The sequence below is a fragment of the Gallus gallus genome, chromosome 7 (assembly GCF_016699485.2).
Source record: "Gallus gallus isolate bGalGal1 chromosome 7, bGalGal1.mat.broiler.GRCg7b, whole genome shotgun sequence".
Lineage (NCBI taxonomy): Eukaryota > Metazoa > Chordata > Aves > Galliformes > Phasianidae > Gallus > Gallus gallus.
This window is the reverse complement of record NC_052538.1, coordinates 6892659-6913640: the sequence shown is the minus strand read 5'-3', so window position 1 is coordinate 6913640 and position 20982 is coordinate 6892659. Positions and strand designations below refer to the sequence as shown.

General features: G+C 44.6%; 1 protein-coding gene across 4 annotated transcripts in view; it reads left to right on the top strand.

Moving 5' to 3' along the window:
* Window positions 1–33: 33 nt before the first annotated feature.
* MCM3AP (minichromosome maintenance complex component 3 associated protein) overlaps window positions 34–20982 on the top strand; it is a 28462-nt gene continuing 7513 nt past the window's right edge. For 3 of the 4 annotated variants that reach the window (XM_040703967.2, XM_421891.8, XM_040703969.2), the window contains exons 1-19: window positions 34–958; window positions 1797–1875; window positions 3021–3168; window positions 3801–3997; window positions 5082–5221; window positions 5693–5890; window positions 6104–6372; window positions 6914–7076; window positions 7788–7948; window positions 10604–10848; window positions 11548–11738; window positions 14178–14278; window positions 16383–16514; window positions 17058–17171; window positions 17669–17821; window positions 19086–19283; window positions 19520–19588; window positions 20218–20352; window positions 20724–20877. In XM_040703967.2, the coding sequence (XP_040559901.1) occupies window positions 65–958; window positions 1797–1875; window positions 3021–3168; window positions 3801–3997; window positions 5082–5221; window positions 5693–5890; window positions 6104–6372; window positions 6914–7076; window positions 7788–7948; window positions 10604–10848; window positions 11548–11738; window positions 14178–14278; window positions 16383–16514; window positions 17058–17171; window positions 17669–17821; window positions 19086–19283; window positions 19520–19588; window positions 20218–20352; window positions 20724–20877 (3741 nt within the window). In that variant the 5' untranslated portion in view covers window positions 34–64. The remainder of the gene's footprint in view (window positions 959–1796; window positions 1876–3020; window positions 3169–3800; window positions 3998–5081; window positions 5222–5692; window positions 5891–6103; window positions 6373–6913; window positions 7077–7787; window positions 7949–10603; window positions 10849–11547; window positions 11739–14177; window positions 14279–16382; window positions 16515–17057; window positions 17172–17668; window positions 17822–19085; window positions 19284–19519; window positions 19589–20217; window positions 20353–20723; window positions 20878–20982) is intronic. The other variant, XM_040703968.2, reaches the window with a different exon arrangement.

Sequence of the window (20982 nt, the reverse complement as noted above, 5' to 3'; positions counted from 1 at the left end):
GCCCGCCTCGGCCCGCCGGCGCGTGCGCGCTGCCGGCCCGCCGCGGAGAGGAGAGGTGACGGCCATGAATGCCGGGGGTCCGTTCCGTGGCCCTCCCGCCTTCCCGCCGCCGCTGCGCTTCGGGCAGACCGCTGCGCCGCACTTCGTCCCAGCGCCGCCCTACGGGCTGGGCCAGGCGGTGGGCAACGCGGGCTTCAGCTTCAAGCCACCCACCAACCTGGGCGGCCTCCCGGCGCCGGGCGACGCGGCGGGCGGGGCCTTCGCGCCGCCCGAGTTCCGCTTCAAGGCGCCCGACGGCCCCGCCGCCTTCACCTTCTCGCCGCCTTTCGGATTCGCGCCCGAGGCGGCGGGCTCCGAGCCGCCGGCGCCCGGCGGGGGCTTCTCCTTCTCGCGGCCTGCCCCGCCGCTCGGCCGCCCCGAGGAGGGGGCCGCGCGGCCGCCGTCGAACGCAGGGGAAGAGGCGGGCGAGGCGGCGCCGAAGGGGCTGAAGCGAAAGGAGGAGCGGGAGCGATCGCCGCGGCGGATGGCGGCGGCGGGCGGGCGGGCGGCGGCGCCGCCGGAGAAACGCGCGGTGCTGCTGAGCCGTCCCCGCGGTGGGGCCCTGTTCGGCCGCACGCTGAAGGAGGTGCTGCGCAGCCAAGGCCGCGAGCGCGGGGAGCCTGAGCGGGGCCCGGGCGAGGAGCCGGCGGCCGAGGGCCGGGAGGGCCCGCACCCGGCGAGGCTCGGGCCTGCGGACGGCGCTGCCGTCACCCCGGCGCGTAGGGCCCGGGGCAACGACAGCACCGACAGCCTGGGCGGCTCGTCGCCAGGAGAGCTAACGGCCATCCAGTGCAAAAACGTCCCCGACTACCTCAACGACAGGACGGTGCTGGAGAAGCACTTCGGGCAGTTCGTGAAAGTCCGCCGGGTCATGACCCGCAGGAATAAGAAGACGGCTGTCGTCCACTTCTTTGACCACGTGAGTTTTGGAGGCTGCCGGCGAGGGAGTGGGTGTTAACCCGGGCGCCCCAGCCTGGTGCAGGGTCAGGTTGGATGTTACGAAGTAACTCTTGTCCAGAAGAGTGGTGAGGCGTTGGAACAGGTGGCCTGGGGAGGTGGTGGAATCACTGACCCCGGAGGTGTTCAAGAAGAGGGTAACTGGCACTGAGGGATGTGAGGCACAGTGGGGTGGGCTGACGGTTGGACTGGATGATCTTTAGTGGTCTTTTACAGCCTTAATGATTCTGTGATTAGTCCACAGTTGAACACCAAACAGAAGCTTCTTGTTTCCTGGTTGTGGTCACACATCACCCAAACCCAAAGCAATGTTGCTGCCTCCTTGCATCAAGGCCCCCATTACCTGCCCCCATTAGCATCAAGGGCAAGGTTATCTTTGCAAGGTGATTCGCTTGCTGGGATGTTTCTGCTTTGGTGAGGCCTATAGTTTCATGTGCTTTCTTCGAAAAGTAATGTTTTTGTGGAAACGTGCCCAGCCCCGCCAATTGCATGGATGCCTCAGGCAGGAGGCTGTGAAGCACTGGCACAGGTTGCTCAGGGAGGTGGTCCATGCCCCATCCCTGCAGATATTCAAAGTAAGGCTTGTGTTCTGAGCACCTGATCGAGCTGTGGGTGTCCCTGTTCATTGTAAGGAAGATAGAGTAGATGGCTTTTAAAGTTCCCTTCCACTCAAATGATTCTATGATTCTAGGTTAAAAGGCAGTGCCTAGAGGTCTGTGAGGATTGGTACCTGTTTCTCCAGCAGAAGCTGTCCTCTGTTATGCTAACGGGCTCTTGTGTTCTGCTTTGTTTTCCTTCAGGCCTCTGCAGCCCTTGCCAAAAAAAAGGCAAAAGAGCTGCACAAAGACATAGTGACATTTTGGCAGAAGAAGAAAACAAGTAAGTCTTGTGTTTCTTGATGTGATAAGCAGGTGACACGTAGTACAGTGGGTAACGGCACAGGTATCAGGGGAGAGGGAGGATATTTTAAAGCGTGTAGTTGCATACAGAATTATTTATCTGCCTTCACAAACTGAGAATAGCTCCCAGGAAGCCTAGGAGCCAGGAAGGGGCTATCCCCAGCCCTCTGCTTGAGATTCGGTTAGAAGGAGATGCTAGTGCTGGCTATTCAACTCTCCAAGTGAATATTTGAATTGCTAAGTGCTTCCCTTTTATTGCATGAATCAGAGTTTCTAGCTCTGAGTTCCTGGCTTGAGGATATGTTTCAGAATGAGTGAATGGCTTGCCACAGCTTTGGCCAACCCAGAAACTTAGCTTCAGAGCAAGTGAGCAGCTGTAGAGTTGTGTTCCTGAGAAGAAATACCTCAAAGCAGCAGCTATAACGATGCTTTTGTCATGTTACTTTGGCATTAAGGGCATTAAGGTCTTACAGAAACCTGAAATGCAGTATTCTATAGTAACTAATCTGAGAGAATGTGAGAAATCCAACTGGCTGAGAACTTCTTTTTCTTTTTGACCTAACTCTTGAAGAGGCACGTCAACCCCAGCCTGAGCTTGGGATGTGTGAATTGTTGAAGTACCTCAGGAGCACTGAAAACATTGTGACAGTTGTAGTTTGTGTTGGTAAAACAGATTAAGTACCGGGTATCATGGCTTTTGTGTTTTTTTTTTTCCATTGGTTTGTTGCTGAGCCAGGCGGAACCAAGACACCAGGTATTGAGCTGTGACTTGTGAGCTATAACTCAAATTCAGAAGACCTAAAATTTGATGACCAGACTTCATTTACTGGCAGTTTGCTAAATAATTGCGTTTACTGTTTAGCAATGTGTTTTTTTTTTTTTTTTCCCAAGAATGCTTTTTCTTTATAGAACTCTGAAGCTAACTAGCAATTAGTGGGCTTCCTTGGTGCAATTTCCAGTGTAGGCTGTCTTGTTAGTGTTGTATACATACATGAGGTTGTAACTAGAATAATATTATTAGAAAATGAAGCCAATTACTCGCTACACCACTGGGGAGTTGGGAGAAAAAGCTGTTGCAAAAATTATTTGCGAAGTACCTGCCTTGATGTTTGTATGTCACCTTAGGTCCAGCAAAAAGAGAATTTTCATCCAAGGAGAAGACAGCAAGTGAAGACGAGGGAAGGCAAAACAGTGAAGAGCAAAACTACCAGCATTCCCCTCTTCGAAAACCTTTAATAAGATCTTCTGCCAGCGCTGTAATGCCTGGTAGAAGGTATGTATGTGTGTTCTCTAAGAATCTTTCAGAGTGGATGTTGAAAAGTGATTAATGTGTGCTGAATAACGATGTTCTTAGCAAGAGAGTGTGCTTCATCTGTCTCCTGGCACACATTCATTGTAAACATGTGGCTTTTTAGCTGAATTGCAGTCACAAATCAAATCTCACATTTTGTCAGAAGGCTACTTCTGACTGCTTATTAAGGTTTTTTATTTCTTCAGTATCCATATTTTTTTTCAAGGGTTTTTGTTTGTTTGTTTGTTACGTGAGAAACAGTTATAACAGTGAGGCATAAGAGAATGGTGTAGAGGCCTAATAAGGCCAAGCAGTGATTAACTGTATTGGGTGGTATTGGTTTAAACTGGCTTCTGAAGTGAGTGGTTTCATTCATGAACAAAAACGGCTCTGTGGAATGAGTCCTCAGAGAAGCTAGTGAGTTTGATTGTTGTCTTTTTGTAGTTAGAGAATGGACTTTGTACGAGAGACCTTCTACTTTGTGCCAACTGCTGAAGCTGCAGGCTTTTTCTGTACCTTCTTCTGTAGCACTTTAATGGTTTGCCTAGTTTGACAATGATTATTGGGTGTACATTGTCATACAATTATAATGTAAGTAATATGCTTATTTTTAGCTCTCCTGCAAAGAAGCCTGGTCTTCGAAAGGCTCTGCAGTTTGAAGTCGATCTGTTCGATTCTAGTTCTGAAGGACAGAACTCAGAAGCCGTGGGAGCTTCACTGTCATCTCTGAGTAACCTGGTAGGATTAGTGGCAGAGACATCTGAAGAAAGATACCGTCTTTTGGACCAAAGAGACAAAATCATGCGGCAAGGTACTATTCTTATTCTTGTGTTCTTACTCTTCACGCCTTTCTATTGGAGTAAATTGTTGTACACACTCATTTCTTGTAGAACAGCAAAGTCTATGTATCTTATTGCACACATATTGATCATATATTTGATCACTTGATCAACATTTTGATCATACATTCTTATGTATAATGAATAGCAAATTCTTCATCTTTGAATGAATTCCTGAGTATTTTTGACTGTATTCTGACAGTGTTGTGTCAAATTGTATTTTGACAGTGTTGTGTTGGCACAACACTCTCTGTTACTAATGGGTAGAAGATCAGCAGGGACAAGGACTTGTTTGCCTTCTTTGTTCTGCAGTCCTCACCAGTTAAGGTCAATTAAGCCGCCCCAAGTAACTGTGCTATCATGTGTACCTGGCTTGTAAAACACAGGGAATGCCACATAGGGCAGTTTGCACCTCTGCAGCAAAGAAAGCTGACCAAAGGCTAACAGTGTTTCCCTAAAAGGACACTCTTAAGTAAAGCTGGTCATTATTTCAGGAAGTATTTGCTTGTTGCACTATTCTGTTTTGTAAATTACTTCATCCTACTCTTGTTCTTTCAAAGCTGATCGTATTTTATTTTCAATATCAGCAAACATTTGCTCTTGCTTAGTATGGAATCGTGGAATTGCTAGTGCTTGGTTAGAATACAAAACAGGATAGGCTTTTGGGATACAGTGCATCAGGTATCTTCTACAGACTGACATTTTCAGCAAGAGTCTCAATATCCAGGTGGGACAGTAGAGAAGCTTCTCCAGAGGAGCAGCGCAGACCTGGGATAGGTCCTAGAACAGGGGAACCCCATCCTTGTGTTTTTCCTGCTGGTCCTGCTCCAAGGGGAGGCTGTTTGGGACCCCCTACGGATCCAGTCACATCAGCTTCTCTTTTAACCCTTACCTTTGGCGGAGTGCTTCTTGACATCCATCCATTGACCAGTGTTCAGACTGCAGCTGAGGCAGATGCTGCTGTGAGCTGCACATTAAGGAAATAGCTTGTCATGAAAACAAAAGGACAGATGCTTAACATTACAATTTTATTTGTTTGTATTTTTTTTTTTTTAGCTCGAATAAAAAGGACTGATCTTGGAAAAGCAAAAACTATTGTTGGCACTTGCCCAGACATGTGTCCTGAAAAGGAGCGGTATATGCGGGAGACAAGAAACCAGCTTAGTATCTTTGAGTTACTTCTAGGATCTGACAAGGTATGAGCCCTTTGTAAGCTGGAGTTTGCTGTTCCCAGCTCATTTGTTCCTTATATAAAGCTATTCTTGTTGTTTAGCTGATTACAGTGGTTAATTCTAGTGGTGAATTCTGTGGACTGTTTCCTTAGCCTGTCTTTCTATTGTGATTGTAAAACAAATGTTAGGCAATTGCTGTTTAACTGTTACAGTAACCTTTTCTGTTTTGTTCCAGAAAGTATTTTAGATTTGTAGGTGTGGTAGTGGTGTGTGGGACTTGAAGGTGATGAGTTGAAGATTGCCAAGTCAGCTGCTGTCGTAAAATAAAATGTATGTGCTATCATAGCAGAACCAAAGTGGGCTGTTAGTGTAAACTCTGGAAAAACTCTTTTAGTAATCTGCTCCTTGCTAAAATAAAGGCATGCATGTGATGAAATCCTTCTGAAGGATTAAAAAGGTCCTTTGGTTTTCAGTTCTTTTCTCTGCTTCTTGCAGGTAAATCATGCAGCAGCAATCAAGGAGTATAGCAGGTCTTCAGCAGACCAGGAGGAACCTTTGCCGCATGAATTGAGACCCTCTGAAGTGCTGAGCATGACCATGGACTATTTAGTGACAAACATTATGGACCAAGGAGAAGGAAACTACCGAGAATGGTATGACTTTGTCTGGAACAGAACTCGGGGAATAAGAAAGGTAAGCACTAATAGATGGAAATGTTTGATGATAGAAAATAAATAATCACATCATGTTGTAAAGAGTGAAGAAAAAGCAGTAGTAATTTAAGCATTTGAATTGAAAACTAACTCAAAGCATAGTCAAAATGAGTTTTCTGAAGGTAGTATTAGATGACTACTTTTCAGCTTTAGTTTAAAATGAATTTAATGGTTTGTTGATTGTTCTGGTTAGGATATAACCCAGCAGCATCTCTGCAACCCGCTGATGGTGTCTCTGATTGAGAAGTGCACTCGCTTTCACATCCATTGTGCTCACCACCTGTGTGAGGAGCCCATGTCCTCCTTTGATGCCAAAATCAACAATGAGAACATGACAAAATGCCTACAGAGCTTGAAGGAGATGTATCAGGACCTCGCTAACAAAGGAATTTACTGCAAGAGTGAAGCAGAGTTCAGAGGTTACAATGTTTTGCTGAATCTCAACAAGGGCGATATTCTCAGGTGGGAATGACGAATATTACTAGGTTTCTGTCTTGCATTTCGGGAGAAATTAGAATTAAGTCCAGATAAACTGCAAAGGAAATGATGAACTTATTTCAATCTGCAGTGCCAAAGTAAAGCTGTAGTATACTGTTACAATGTTATTTTAATTTTTGGTAGGTCACTAGAAGGAAAGAAAAAAGACAACTATGCAATTTTAACAGCTTTGTCTCCAATAGGGTCAAGGAAAATACATTTTGTGGACAATGTTAAACCCTGGTTTTCAGTTCACCTGCCCAGTTGCCTTCTTTCCTAGAAGTTGGAGTGACGTACCCAAAAAAAAAAAAAAAAAAAAAAAGGCAAACCCATGATAGTTATATGAGCATAATTAGAAAATATGACTGAATACTGGAGCAAATTTAGCTCATACCCATTGGTAACTTGGAATTAAAATTAGGAGCTTTAAGTGAGAGATACAATTTCCATTCTGTTACAAGTTGCTGTCCAGCTGGGATTGTTTAATATTAGTACCAAAGGTTTGTCTCTATTTTTGTCTCCACAGAGAAGTGCAGCAGTTTCATCCAGAGGTTAGAAACTCCCCTGAAGTTAGATTTGCAGTCCAAGCTTTTGCTGCACTAAACAGCAACAACTTTGTGAGGTTCTTCAAATTAGTGCAGGCAGCTTCCTATCTGAACGCCTGTCTCTTACACTGTTATTTCAACCAGGTAAGAAAAAGAAAATGTTTGTGTGTGTGTATGTATGTGTATGATTAACTTGTAAAACTGTCTGGCACTTTTGCAAGGAAATTATTTTAGATAACAAAAAAACACAGTAAGTTTTTTGACATTAAAAAATCTTGTTCATGCCATCTCATAAGCCTTTTGCAACAATCAAACAAGTTTTCTACCCAGTTATAAAAGGCAAATACTACTTGTGCTTTCAGAAGCTCTTGCAAGCTTTTTCTCCTGCACAAGACTTGTGAGGGGCTATGCTCAAAATGAACAGCGTAGAAGAGGCATGGAAACTGGAAAGCAAGTGCACAGCACTTAAAGCTAGATCTAAATAGTTGATTATGTGGATACTTGATAACATAGAGTTTAAGCTCAGGGAGGGAAGATTTAGATTGGATATCAGGGGGAAGTTCTTTACAGAGAGAGTGGTGAGGTGCTGGAACAGGCTGCCCAGAGAGGCTGTGGATGCTTTGTCCTTGGAAGTGTTCAAGGCCACGTTGGATGGGACCCTGGGCAGCCTGATCTAATACCAGATCTGGAGGTTGTGGCAGGGAGGGTGGAACTCGATGATCCTTGAGGTTCCTTCCAACCCAAGCCATTCTGTGATTCTATGATAAAGTGCTGCTTTGTTTTAAAGACTATTTTCATGTTTGGAGGGTACTTAGCAGTTTAAATATATAACTCCTGTTTTTATTTTATCCTCAGATTCGTAAAGATGCTCTCAAGTCTCTCAATATTGCCTACACTGTGAGCACCCAAAGATGTACAGCGTTTCCCTTGGATCACCTGGTCCATATGCTACTGTTCAAAGACTGTGAGGAAGCAACTGATTTTATAAGTTACTACGGCCTGAGTGTATCTGATGGGTAAGTGTAAAGAAAAAGAAGAATCTTCCCACTCCATGGAAACATTCCAGGCCAGGCTGGATGGGGCTTTGAGCACCCTGGTCCAGAGGGAGGTGTCCCTGCCTGTAGCAGGGGGTTGAAACTAAATGATCTTAAAGGTCCCCTTCTGCCCAAACCATTCTGTGCTTCTGTGTGTCTGAAAGTATCTGCTGGAGTTAGACCAATATTAAGCCAAGGATTTGCGTGGATGGGCCACTCTGGCCTTTGCAGTAAGAAAAAGCAGGCATGCGTTAGAGACTGAGCACTGTGTAAGCAAAGTACTAGAATAATGATGGGCAATAAACTGTGCTGTTTGTTCTGCTGTAATTATGAAAAGTTCCTTAATTTTATCTCTCCCTGAAGAAATGGGTTTTGTGTCCTTGTTATTACTGTGGTTTCCCACTAAAGTGGTGTGGGTTTTATGGTTGGTTTTTTTGTTGTTGTTTCGTGTTTTGTTTTGTTTTTAGTTTTGATTTTCTTTTTAGAACCATACATCACCTTTTTTGATGAAGGGTTTCAAGGACACAAAATTGCTTCCAGCTTCTAAATTGTAAAAGTGGGAAAGACATTTCATGCAAAAAGGGACCATGTATTAAGCTTGGTCTCTATTGGGCTCAAGGGACTTCTTCCCTAAAATGAGATCTGGATAACTCAATCAAAGAAAACTTTTATTTTAGGTGCTTACCTTGCAGTTGTATTTTATGAAGTTGCAGCTTTGCAGGAAGTGAGGATACAAATACCTTGAAAAAATTGGCATTGTGGTGATTCAGGTAGGGCAGGATGAAACTGAGTAGTACAAGCTGAGTTTTAGAAAGGAAGAGAAGTATGAGCATGGCGGTTAGTGCTCTATTTTCAATTAATATTCGGCTTCAGAATATTGAGTGAGTAAAACTGAAGGGTGCCAGGGTTGGAAGAATGCAGCTTTTAAAGATGCCTTCTGTAGCTAGCTCTGACCTATTAGTCTTACTGGTACGAGGGAAGGTTATGGAGCAAGTAATCTTGGGAGCCAATGTGGAGCAGTTAAAGGTCAACCAGGGAATCAGGCGCAGTCAGCATGGGTTTATGAATAGTAGATCCTGCTTCACAAACCTGATTTCATTCTATGACAAGGTGACCTGCTTAGTGGATGAGGGTAAGGCTGTCGATGTGGTCTACCTGGACTTCAGTAAAGCCTTTGACACTGTACCCCACAGCATTCTTGTGGAGAAGTTCACTGCCCGTGGTTTGGATGGATGTACACTCTGATGGGTGAAACGCTGGATGGCTGAGCCCAAAGAGTTGTAGTCAATGGAGTTAAATCCAGTTGGCAGCCAGACATGAGCGGTGTCCCCTGGGGCTTGGTACTGAGGCCGCTTCTATTTAACATCTTTATTAATGATCTTGGCGAGGGATTGAGTGCACCCTCAGTAAGTTTGCAGATGGCACCAAGCTGGGAGGGACTGTTGATCTGCCTGAGGGGAGAGAGGCACTACAGAGGGACCTGGATAGACTGGATTGATGGGCCAAGGTTAACTGCATGAGTTTCAATAGGGCTGAGTGTCAGGTCCTGCATTTTGGTCACAACAACTCCAAGCAACCCTACAGGCTTGGGAAGGAGTGGGTGAAAAGCTGCCTGATGGAAAGGGACCTTGCTGTACTGATGAGCAGTCAGCTGAATATGAGCCAGCAGTGTGCCCAGGTGGCCAAGAAGGCCAATGGCATCCTGGCTTGGATCAGGAATGGTGTGGTGAGCAGGACTAGGGAAGTCATCCTCCCCCTGTACTCGGCATTATGAGGCCTCACCTCAAGTACTGTGTTCAGTTTTGGGCACCTCAGTACAGAAGGGACATGGAGGTGCTGGAGCAGGTCCAAAGAAGGGCAACAAGGCTTATGAATGGCTTGGAGAACGTGCCCTGTAAGGAGAGGCTGAAGGAACTGGGGCTTTTTAGTCTGGGGAAAAGGAGGCTGAGGCGAGACGTTATTGCTCTCTTCAAATACCTGAGATTGTAGTGAGAGTGGGGTTGGTCTCTTCTCACTGGTGAGAGGTGACAGAATGAAGGGAAATGGTCTCAAGTTGCACCAGGGGAGGTTTAAGTTGGATATCAGGAAAAACTTCTTTGCAGAAAGGGTTGTTAAGCACCCTGAATAGGCTCCCCAGGAAGGTGGTTGAGTCACCACCCCTGGATGTGTTTAAAAACTGTTTGGATGTGGTGCTCAGGGACATGATTTAGCAGAGGGTTGTTAAAGTTAGGGTAGTATGGTTAGGTCGTGGTTGGACTTGATGATCTTTAAGGTATTTTCCAACCTGAGTGATTCTGTGATGATTCTATGCCATCTATTGTGTGGAAGGTAGCTGATGTAAATACAGTTAATAAAGACTAATGGGAGATTTGCCAGAATTGTCCATGCTGGTGCCTGAAAATGTCGATGGTCTGTGCCTTCTGCCCTGGGTGAATAGCTGTGGGGGCAGTGCTCTTGCCTTCCCAGCTTTGGTTACAGCCAGTGATTGATGTCCAGGCTCTGGGGAGCAATCCTGAGTGCCCTGTATCTGTCTCACTTACCCCACTAAGCTGTCCAGCTGAAAATGTGTAGGTTACTGGGACTCTGGGTATGTACTCTTCTGACTCTTTTTTTTTTTTTTTTTTTTTTCTGCCTCAGTACTTATGTGGAGCTGAACCGCTCTGCTTTCTTGGAGCCTGATGGATTACCCAAACCTCGTAAATCCCTGTTTGTCAGTCAGAAGCTGACAGTCTCAGTTGGGGAAGTTGTAAATGGCAGGCCACTACCACCGGTGCCTCACCATGTGCCTGTGTCTAGCTTCAATGGACAGAGCAAATATATTGGCGGAGTTGCCGCTGGAGATCAAGCTGGTAGTAACCAACAGTCAAGTATGGAAGCAGCAGGTAAGAGTAAGTGTGCATTTTAGGTACTGCTCAGGAGCACTGCTGTTTCGTTTTACAAAGCAGAAATTGTTCATTGCTCACATGAGTTGAAATTGCATGGAAATTTGGGTGTAATGACAGTATGTTTTGATTTAAAAATACTTATGTGTGTGTGAAAACTAAGAAACATCATGATTAATAAATAGAAAACACACTGATGGAAATGAGCTTAATTTTACCAGTGTAGGTGAAATTGCTATATATTGTCTATTTCAGATGGCCAACTTTTCTTTACCCTTTTTATATACAGTTTGTTCCCACTCTGCAGATAATCACTTTCTCTTTCAGGCTGACTGAATTTATGCTTCATTGTGTTGAAAATAGATGCTTTCACTTCATTAAATAGGCGTATGTGTAGATGCTAGGTGGCGTGCTTTTCCTGAAACTGTTATGTTGGAGATGTGTATGCTCGATATTGGAAGTAATGTGCAATAATATTTGAGTATTTTATAAAACATTCATATTATAGAAATCATTTCAGTTTGCTATCTTTATTATCAAGGTAGCAAGTCTCCACTGTGGGTTTCTTTTATGACCTAATGGGACTTACCAGACCAGCTTGCTTTGCAAGATAACAAGCAGCAAGACCAGTTTAGCTTCTATTTCTGACTGAATGGATTTCCTTTATTTTTTCCTTTTCTGTTGATTCACCTGCCAAAGAAGGAAGAGTGGAAAGCAAAGGTGTGGATTTAGATGTCCCAGCAGTAAGAGTCCAGCCACCAGCTCATCTTCTGCCTTCACTGTTACCTCGTCCTCTTATGGCAGCGCTGCCTGCTGCACAGACAGTTTCCCAATCTGCTGTGCAGCCCGATCCTCTTCCTTCAAAGCCTCAGCCTGTGTACACAGACATGGTAAGGAAATGAAAAATTCATAGAATCATGGAATCATAGAATGGCCTGGGTTGAAAAGGACCATAATGATCACCTAGTTTCAACCTGCCTACCACAGGAAGGGTCGCCAGCCACCAGACCAGGCTGCCCAGAGCCATATCCAGCCTGGCCTGGAATGCCTCCAAGGATGGGGCATCCACAACCTCCTTGGGCAGCCTGTTCCAGTGTGTCACCACCCCCTGTGTGAGAAACCTCTACCCAATATCTAGCTGAGACCTCCCATCTGATTTTAAAACCATTCTCCCTTGTCCTGTCACTATCCACCCGTGTAAACAGTCGTTCCCCCTCCTGTTTGTATGCTCCCTTCAAGTATTGGAAGGCCTTAATGAGGTCTCCTACGAGCCTTCTCTTCTCCAAGCTAAAACAAGCCCAGTTACCTCAACCTTTCTTTGTAGGAGAAGTGCTCCAGCCCTCTGGTAATCTTTGTGGCCCTCCTCTGGACTCATTCTAAGAGCTCTGCATCTTTCTTGCACTGGGGACCCCAGGCCTGGACGCAGTACTGCAGATGGGGCCTCACAAGAGCTGAGTAGGGGGGGACAATCACCTCCCTCTCCCTGCTTGCCACTCCTCCTTTAATGCAGCCCGGAACACAGTTGGCCTTCTGGGCTGCAAACACACACTGCTGGCTCATGTCCAGCTTCTTATCTACCAGGACCCCCAAGTCCTTCTCTGTAGGGCTGCTCTCAAGGAGATCTTCCACCAAGCTGTATAAACACCTGGGATTGCCCTGGCCCAAGTATATATTGCCCTTGCACTTGGCCTTGTTGAACCTCATTAGGTTCACGTGGGCCCACTTCTCCAGCCTGTCCAGTTCTCTCTGGATAGCTTCCCTTCCCTCCAATGTATTGACTGCAGCACTCAGCTTGGTATCATCTGCAAACATGCTGAGGGTGCACTCGATGCCATCGTTTGTCACTGATGCATTTGTTGAAGAGCACCTGTCCCAAGACAGGTGTCCCCCTGAGGGACACTGCTTGTGACCGGCCTCCACCCTGACATAAAACCATTGATCACAACCGTTCGGCTGTGACCAGCCAACCAATTCCTAATCCACTGAACAGTCCATCCTTCAAATCCACACCTCTCCAATTTAGGAAGAAGGATGTGGTGAGGGTCCACGTCAAAGGCTTTGCAGAAATCCAGGTAGATGACATCCACTGCCCTTCCCCTGTCCACTGAAGCCACCACTCCATCATAGAAGGCCACCAGTTTGGTCAGACATGATCTGCCCTTGGTGAAACTATGCTGGCTGTCTCAAATCACCTCTTTATCTCGTATGTGCCTTAACATAGCTTCTAGGAGGATCTGCTCCATGGTCTTTCCAGGCACAGAGGTGAGGCTCACCAGCCTGTAGTTCCCTGGGTCTTCCTTTCACTCTTTCTTAAAAATGGGAGTAACATTTCCCTTTTTCCAGTCACTGGGGACATACCAGATAGCCATGATTTTTCAAATACGATGGAGAGCGGCTCAGCAACCACATGAGCCATCTCTTTCAGAACCCTTGGATGGACATCATCCGGCCTCAGGGACTTCTATACATTCAGTTTCATGAGGCAGTCTCGGACTTGTTCTGCTGTTATAGTGGGATGGAATCTGCTCCTCTCACCCACATGTAGGACTTCAGGGTCCTGGCAGACATGGGGAGGAGGTTGACCGCCAGTGAAGACCGAGGCAAAGCACTTACTGAGGATCTCAGCTTTTTCCATGTCTGAGGAAGCCAGTTCTCTGTCCTCATTTATCAGAAGGGAACACTCTCCTTGGCCTGTCTCTTCCTGCTTATGTACCTGAAGAATCCCTTGTTATTTTTCACATCCCTCACCAAGTTCAGCTCTATCTGTCCCTTGGCTTTCCTAATCTTATTTCTACACATGCGGACAGCGTCCCTATATTCTTCCCAGGCTACACAACCCTGCTTCCACTTCCTGTACATTTCCCTCTTTTCCCTCAGTGTAAGCTGCAGGTCCTTGCTCAGCCATGCCCATTGCCTGCCTCCTCTGCTCAATTTCTTCTGCTGGGGGATTGAGAGCTCTTGTGCTCAATCAATCCATCAACAATCAATCCATCAACTATGATGGAGTATTTGGGAAAACTGTGTAAAATATAATAAAAAGCAACTGAAATCTTACAGATTGTTGTCCAGAACCTTCACATAATTTAGAGGGGACAATACTTGGTTGCTTTTGTTTCTGGGCTGTTACTGCATGGCTCTTAAAAGTAGAATTTCCAGGCTGTTGTACTTCATAACCTTAGTTTGGTGTGTAAGCAGAAATAAGTTATGTGGTTGCCAATTACAGTCTCAGAAATAAGGCTGGCACACCTCACTCCCGATTCATGTGTGTGCTCAGGCTGTCCTGAGCAGGGTTCCAGCTTGCTTCAACTTCTTCCTCTGCTCTGTTATAGGATATTGCTGAGGTCGTGAATGGGCTTGTGCACGACGTTGTCAAAGGAGAGTGCAGAGAAGTTGGCAGAGCAGGAGCAGATTACGTGACTGCAGCGATCTGGTAAAGAGTGTTCATTGCTGGTATTCCTGAAGTTTATCATCAAAGCTCCAGTTTCCCTTAGCAGCAGTGTGTGTGAAGATTATAAAATTAAGTAAGGCAAGGTCTGCAGTGAAGGAAGTCTCACTGATACAGTCAAGAGAAAGCAGACATTTTTTCATATACCTCCTGGCTTCACACTAGCTTAGTCTTCATATACCTCCTGGCTTCACACTAGCTTAGTCTAATGAAAGGCTAACTGTAAACGTCTCTGCAAACCTTCATTTGCATGAGTAACATTGCTGTTGCAGCAAATGTGTTGCGGAAGGAAAGCCAGAGAAGTTAAGTCCAAATCTGGCTGTTTCTGTAATTCAAGTAATGCTTCCTCCCAGTGCAGTTGATAGGCTCCTGGATGCCCTGGTCGGAAGGAGCATCTAGATGTCTGTGGTTCAGTCTCCTGTTCTCAGGTTGCCCACTCTAGATCAGATCAGCCCAGATTTGGGCAAAGTCACCCACAACCTTGTCATTAAGTACCAGCATTAGACCATGAGATGTACGTGATGTTTCCTGATAATAAATAGGAGAACCATTTCAGTCCTTAGAGAGTAGGTCTAAATCTAAGCAACTGGAATTTCCTACCCACTTGCCTACTCTGCAGGAATTCAGATGGACTGATGTACAGTGACAAATCCCACAGAGAATTGACTCCAGTCTTTTGTTATCCTTCTCAGGCTGCCTTTCTCAGACATGTGTTGCACTACCTTGAGATGTATCACAGGAGGAGCTGCTGCTCCTGTGCTAGCCGTCACAGTCCCCAGAAAGCTGCTCACATGTACCTGTCCTTGAGTGGGTTATGCAGCTGCAGTCTAGCCAGAAGGCATTTGGAGTGTCTCCCTCTAAATAAAGGTGTAGGGAGGGAAGATGCCTGATCACTTACACACGTACAGACACCATTCTGTCTGTGCTATTTAGTCCTGGCAGGTGTGGTTAGCTCCCCCTAGCCGTTGATTCACCAGAATTTGCTTTGGTAATCCAGAGCTGAGTTGCCAAAGTGGAAGTGGGCTTAAAAATGATTTGCTGCAGCTATTTCTTGGCAGAGGCTAGCAAATCCACTGCTTTTACCAGTCTGAGAAAACTTCTGTTCCTAACTAGAAATAAAATACTACTAATAATTAAAAGCCCATCTGAAATGATTAGCTTGGAATGAACATGTTAGAGACTGAGCAAGGAATAAACTGAGTACTATACTGTAGTGAGGTGGCTCATTGTATTTGCACTTCATTAATTTTCTTTATTCAGAGAAAGAAAATGCAAAAAATGAGATTTATTCTGATTGTTTCCTATTGTTTATTCTTAGTAATTAACTTTACTAACGAAGTCAGAATCTGAGCCTATGTGGGGATTTTAGGTCTTCTCCTATACTGAGAAATCTTGATCTTAATGGAAAGTGAAGTCTGCATGTGATAAGTTTTTTTTGCTTGGCAGTGGGTAGATGCCAAGGTTATAGAAGTACTTGGTCTTGGTTTCAGCTGATTTAGAGTTGACTTTTCCTTCAGAGTGTCTGATACAATGCTATATTCTGGCCTGAGGAGAAAAACAATGTTGATAACATAGCAATGTTTTAGTTATTGCTGAGCAGTGCTGCAAGGACGTTTCAGTTTCTCAGCTTCTTGTACTGTTCTGCCAGCAAGAGGGCTGGAGCGGGGGGGTACAAAATCAGCTGGGCGAGGACAGAACCAGAACAGCTGACCCCAGCAGACCAACGAGATAGTCAGTACTGCCTCATGTCGTGCTCAGCCATAAAATGGGTTGAGAAAGAAGGTGAGGTATTTTTTGGTTTCCCAGGTGGCTGTGAGGAGAGTGGCTGAGCACTGGTTTGCCTGTGGGGGGTGGTGAGTGTTACTTGGATGTGTTTTTTGTTGTTTTTCTTCACTTAATAAGTGAAACTGTCTTCATCTCTGTTCCACCGGTGTTCTTGGTTATGTTCTGTCTTCCCCCACTCCCTGCTGCAGGGAGGGGAGTGAACAAGTGGTACTTGACTGCTGGCTGAGGGCATGGGGTATGGTGCCTTCTCTTTGAGGCTTTGACTGAAAACTTGCTTTAAGAAGAGAATTCTGTTTCCGCGCAGCACCTCTGAGGCCACCATGAAGGAATTGGTGGCTGAAGTGATGGAGGAAGTCCTCCGACAAGTGGCTGTAACCATGTTCAATGCAGAAAGGGAGCGTGTGAAGGAGGAGAGGCGCAGAGTGGAGGAAGAGAGGTGAGCTGCTGCTTTTGCCATCTGGCAGGGTGGGCTGCATCCCCTCTTAGGTACTGTAAGGACAGGAGGTGCCAACCTGAGTGTTCATGCATATACCCAGGCCCTGTGTCTCTGTCACCTGTCAGTACTGCTCAGTTTGTGTTATTTGGAGCTGCCCTGGAGTCACTTGGGCTGTCACTTCCCTATTAGTATAATGTGCTAGTTAGTATTTTGTTAACCTCATAGAGCCAGTGTGAAAATTATAGATGGGATTGTTTGGGAACTTCTAATCAGCTGGAGCTTCCAGAGAGGGAGGTGCTTCCTGGCCCTGCTGTACACGAGCTTTTTCTTTGAGAGAACTACTTGTCTGTAGCTTACTGAGTAAGAAATAGCCCAAATATTACTTATATTAATGAGACTTGGTTCTGTACAAGTTAATTCTCTCTTTTTTTATTTTATTTTTTATTTTTGAGAAAAACCAGTGAGCTAACTGTGGGTATTAGGCTGCAGGTAAGTAACTAAGCGGCAGGCTTGCTTATGTAAATCTCTACTCTGTCCTTCCAGGCAGAGGCAGGAAAGAGAACAGTTAATAAAGCGGTTGAGTCAGTTGGTGAGTATGGAGCTAATGGAAGAAGTAATAAATGAGACTGTTCAAGAAGCTTCAGCCAATGAATTAAAGTAAGTATAACATTCTCTATGTTATGCTTTGCTGTAGGTGCTTTATGATGGGTAATAGTTTATCAGGAAATGCTGTGCTCCTTTATTGGCTTCCTCTAAGCTCCTCTTTCATTAACTTAATTTAAAGAGAGGGCAAGTGTACTTGACCATGCAGAATGATATCAGTTTGCCTTTGCAGTAGCAGTCCTCCAGAGTGGAGGTGATAATCTTTCTCAGGGACAAGGCTGCCCTGTGCGCTTACTTTCATTAGGACTCCCCTACAGCTTAGCTGTGGATTTTCCTCCTGTAGACTTTTCTTTGGAAGCCTGTGATCAATGTAAAATTTGAATGACTTTAGATTTGATTGCAGATCTTACTTAAAATTGCCACAGGGTACAAAGGTGGAAGATCCCTCCTCTCTGCTCGCTGCGTTGGTGATCTTGCCTGTTTATGTCTTGGCTAGTTGTTTTAGTACCTTCTCTGGCCTTTGCCTCACTGAAAGTTTTGTTTTGAATTAGATGTGCCTTAGAAAGAGATCAGCAAGCCCGCATTGCCCGGTGTTCAGAAGAAGTCTGTGGTCATGTTATGGATCTCTTCCTGGAGGATGAGATTTTCCAGATTGCAAAAGAAACCATTCAGGAGCTCCAGTGTTTCTGCAAATACTTGCAAAGGTGAGTTGCTATCCTTTGATTGAACTACTTCTCTTAGGAGCATGGACAAAGACTGGCTAATAGGCTTTAAAGAGCAACTGTCAGGCTATGGGCTTTGTGAGATGGTTTTTGCTATCTAGTTGGCTCCACTATAAAGGTAGGCTTATGTTCTTACTACCAGCCTCTAATGTTGCTCAGTTATATTCAGGGAGGGGAACACACCTCCTTAGGGTCAAGTAATGACCTTGACATGAAGATGCAGTTTCATTATTTCTAGAAACGTGTTATAATTTCTCCTTGGATTCTCTGTATGGGGTGCTTGTTTCTGGATCTATGCTAAATGACCAGTAGTGCCTGTGGTGCTCCAAGGCAGAGACTCATTTCTTCCTGTGCTGTGCTGCTCCAGTGCTGCCAGGTGGAGGTGCATTTCAGGTGGTGTTTTTTACCACTGAGAGAAAGCAGCAGGCTGTTTTCTGAGGAACACCTTCCCTTGCAGAGTTCGTTCTGTCCTGAAATTAAGTTTGGTGTCTCTTCAGGACTTATGTAAATCACCTTCAGTGGCACAGGGAGGAGTAAGGAAGAGCTTAAAGGTATCTGGGGGGTGGTGAAAATACATGTAGCCAGTCAAAACAACTGGGTGATGTGGGAATATTGTTATATGTTCCGAAAATACCTGTGAAAATGGCTCTTTAAAAACAGAGCAAGAAAGAGGCAATTTTCTTTTTTTTCATTTTAGTAGGTGTGGCTGTTTCCAGCAAGGTCTTGAGTGTTAAAGAAACTTTAACTGATCATATGCTTAAAAAACAAAACAAGAAACCCAAAAAGCCAACAAAAACTTTTATATGTGCTAGGAATAACCATGCTGAAAATGGAGAAGGAAAGCTATAGTTGAACTTTTGCTTGGGTTGCAGTTTAGATAGCTGAGCAAGGGATGAGATGGAAGAGGGGCAATCCTGCTTTCATTCTGTGATCTGTCTGACCACTGAAAGAAAGTGTGGCTTGCTCAGCAGAAAGCTCCTGTCTCCTTTCATTGTTGTTGTGTGTTTTCCTTTTTTTTTTTTTTTTAATGGAGCACAAAGCAGACTGTTTAGGATGCTGAACATGTTGGCAGGTCTCATCCAGTGCGTGAGCTGTGAGTTCACAGCTCTGCACAATTGCACCACCTCACCATCTCCACTGAGCAGACTCAGACTGATAGCCTGATCCAATCTGCAGAGCAAAGAGAAGAACCTTGTTGGACTGCAGAGGATTTAATTAACAGGACCTTCTTTATTCTCTTCTGAAGGTGGAGGGAGGCAGTGGCAGCTCGAACAAAGCTGAAACATCAAATGAAGGCATTTCCAGCTGCTCCATGCTGTATGGATCCAAAAAATAAACTGAAAGCTCTGTCCCCCAGTGCTGAGTGGCCTATAACCATGGAGAACTTATGCAAGAGGATTGTAAACATGGGGAATGGAGGAAAGCTGGGAGTCTCTTGCACAAGGTAAGGATATTTATGACAGCAGATGGCAATCTGAGTTTTGGAAAGCAAATTCTCTTCTTCCATTGTGAAAGTTAATTGTTTTGCAATGAAGACTCAAGTCTAATGAAATCATTCTTCCACTAACTGAAACATTCTAAAGCATCTGTAGTATTTCTCAGGTCGTAATATTTTCGAACTATAGCTAAAATTCCTGTTCTATACCAAAAAAATCGCAACCAAGGGTCTTTTGTTTTCAGATTGAATTGGCTGAGAAACAAGACAGCGCATGAAATCAAAGTTCAGCACTTCTATCAGCAGTTGTTAAGGTATATTGGCATTTGATCTTTGTTTTCTTTCTACAAAATGTGCAACAAATGCCATAGAACTTGAAAGTGTCATTGCAGAATGGTAAACCATACTTCATTGTCCCCTTGCAGCCTTGATTCTGTAAATACTTTTCAGAAAAGAGAACTGGATAGTAAACGCTCAAAAGTGTTGGGCTCTCTGGTCCCATTGCTGAGGGTGTAACCTGAAGAATCTGGAGTGTGTGTGTAGACACTTTAAAATGATTATTATTGTTTATTTATTTCATCCTCCTGCTGGAGGGGATGGGATCTGGGCAATGTTAGAGGAATATGAGCCATAAAGAGGAGTACAAGCCATTACAAGCCTGGCTCATGGCACAAAGGAATTGATGTAAGTTTTTAATGTGCAGCAAGACATTTCTTATAACTTGTTATGCACTCTAGTGCCCTGTGAATTTATTGGACCAGTAAGGCTGAGATAACAGACTTGGTAACTGCAGTTCCTGAAGGCATCTGGTCTTTGCTAAAGGATAAGATCTGACTTCAGACCTTCCTGAATTAGACAGTACCCAGCTGCAGTAGTGTAACTTGTTCTAGGCAAGAAAAGCAGCCTTGGGGGGTTCTTTTTACCAGTTCTGTCTCTCCTTAAGTGATTTAGCATGGACTCCCCTGGATCTCGCTTCATTAATTGCTGAACATATTCCAGTTCAACAAGAACACGTTTTTTGGAAGGTGCTGTTGGTTTTGCCAAATGATGATGAATATGCAGAGGATGACCCCAACAGGTAAGCAGAAGTGTTGATTCCATGGTCTCTCTTTCAAGCATGGTGATGGAATGGAAGAAGGATAGCAGTATGCAGTCCCCGATCTCTACTTTTCTCCTACCATATCAAATTTCCTTTTTTTTTTTTTTTTTTTTTGGCTTCCAAGTAAAATAAAAATAAAGTTAGAACTAACTGCAGTGGTCTGTATCTTCTCCTGCTATTATTCATTGAATTGCTTTTCCTCACATTGAAAACAGAAAACCTTTAGTTTAGGTAGTGGAGAATTTCAGGACATCTGATAAACAAACTCTATCTTAAGTCGATGCTTAAAAAGATTTACAATGTCACTTAAAAAAATAAATAAAATGAAAGCGATTATTTTTATTTGCTAGGATATTGATAGAGTGGTTGAAGGCCAAATTCATGAAAGACAAAAGCTGGAAGAAAACTGCCTCGTGTGCAGAAATTAGAATTCAAACACTGACATTATTTAATTCTTCTGGCGTACAAGGGAGCAGAAACATCAAAGTCAGCGTGTGTGTTAAGGTAAGTGAGAGCAGTCTTGTGATACCTGACAGGCCATAACGTGCATAGTCTTTTCCAGTGAATGTCACAAGGAAGATTTTCACACTATGTCCTGTCTGATGGAGA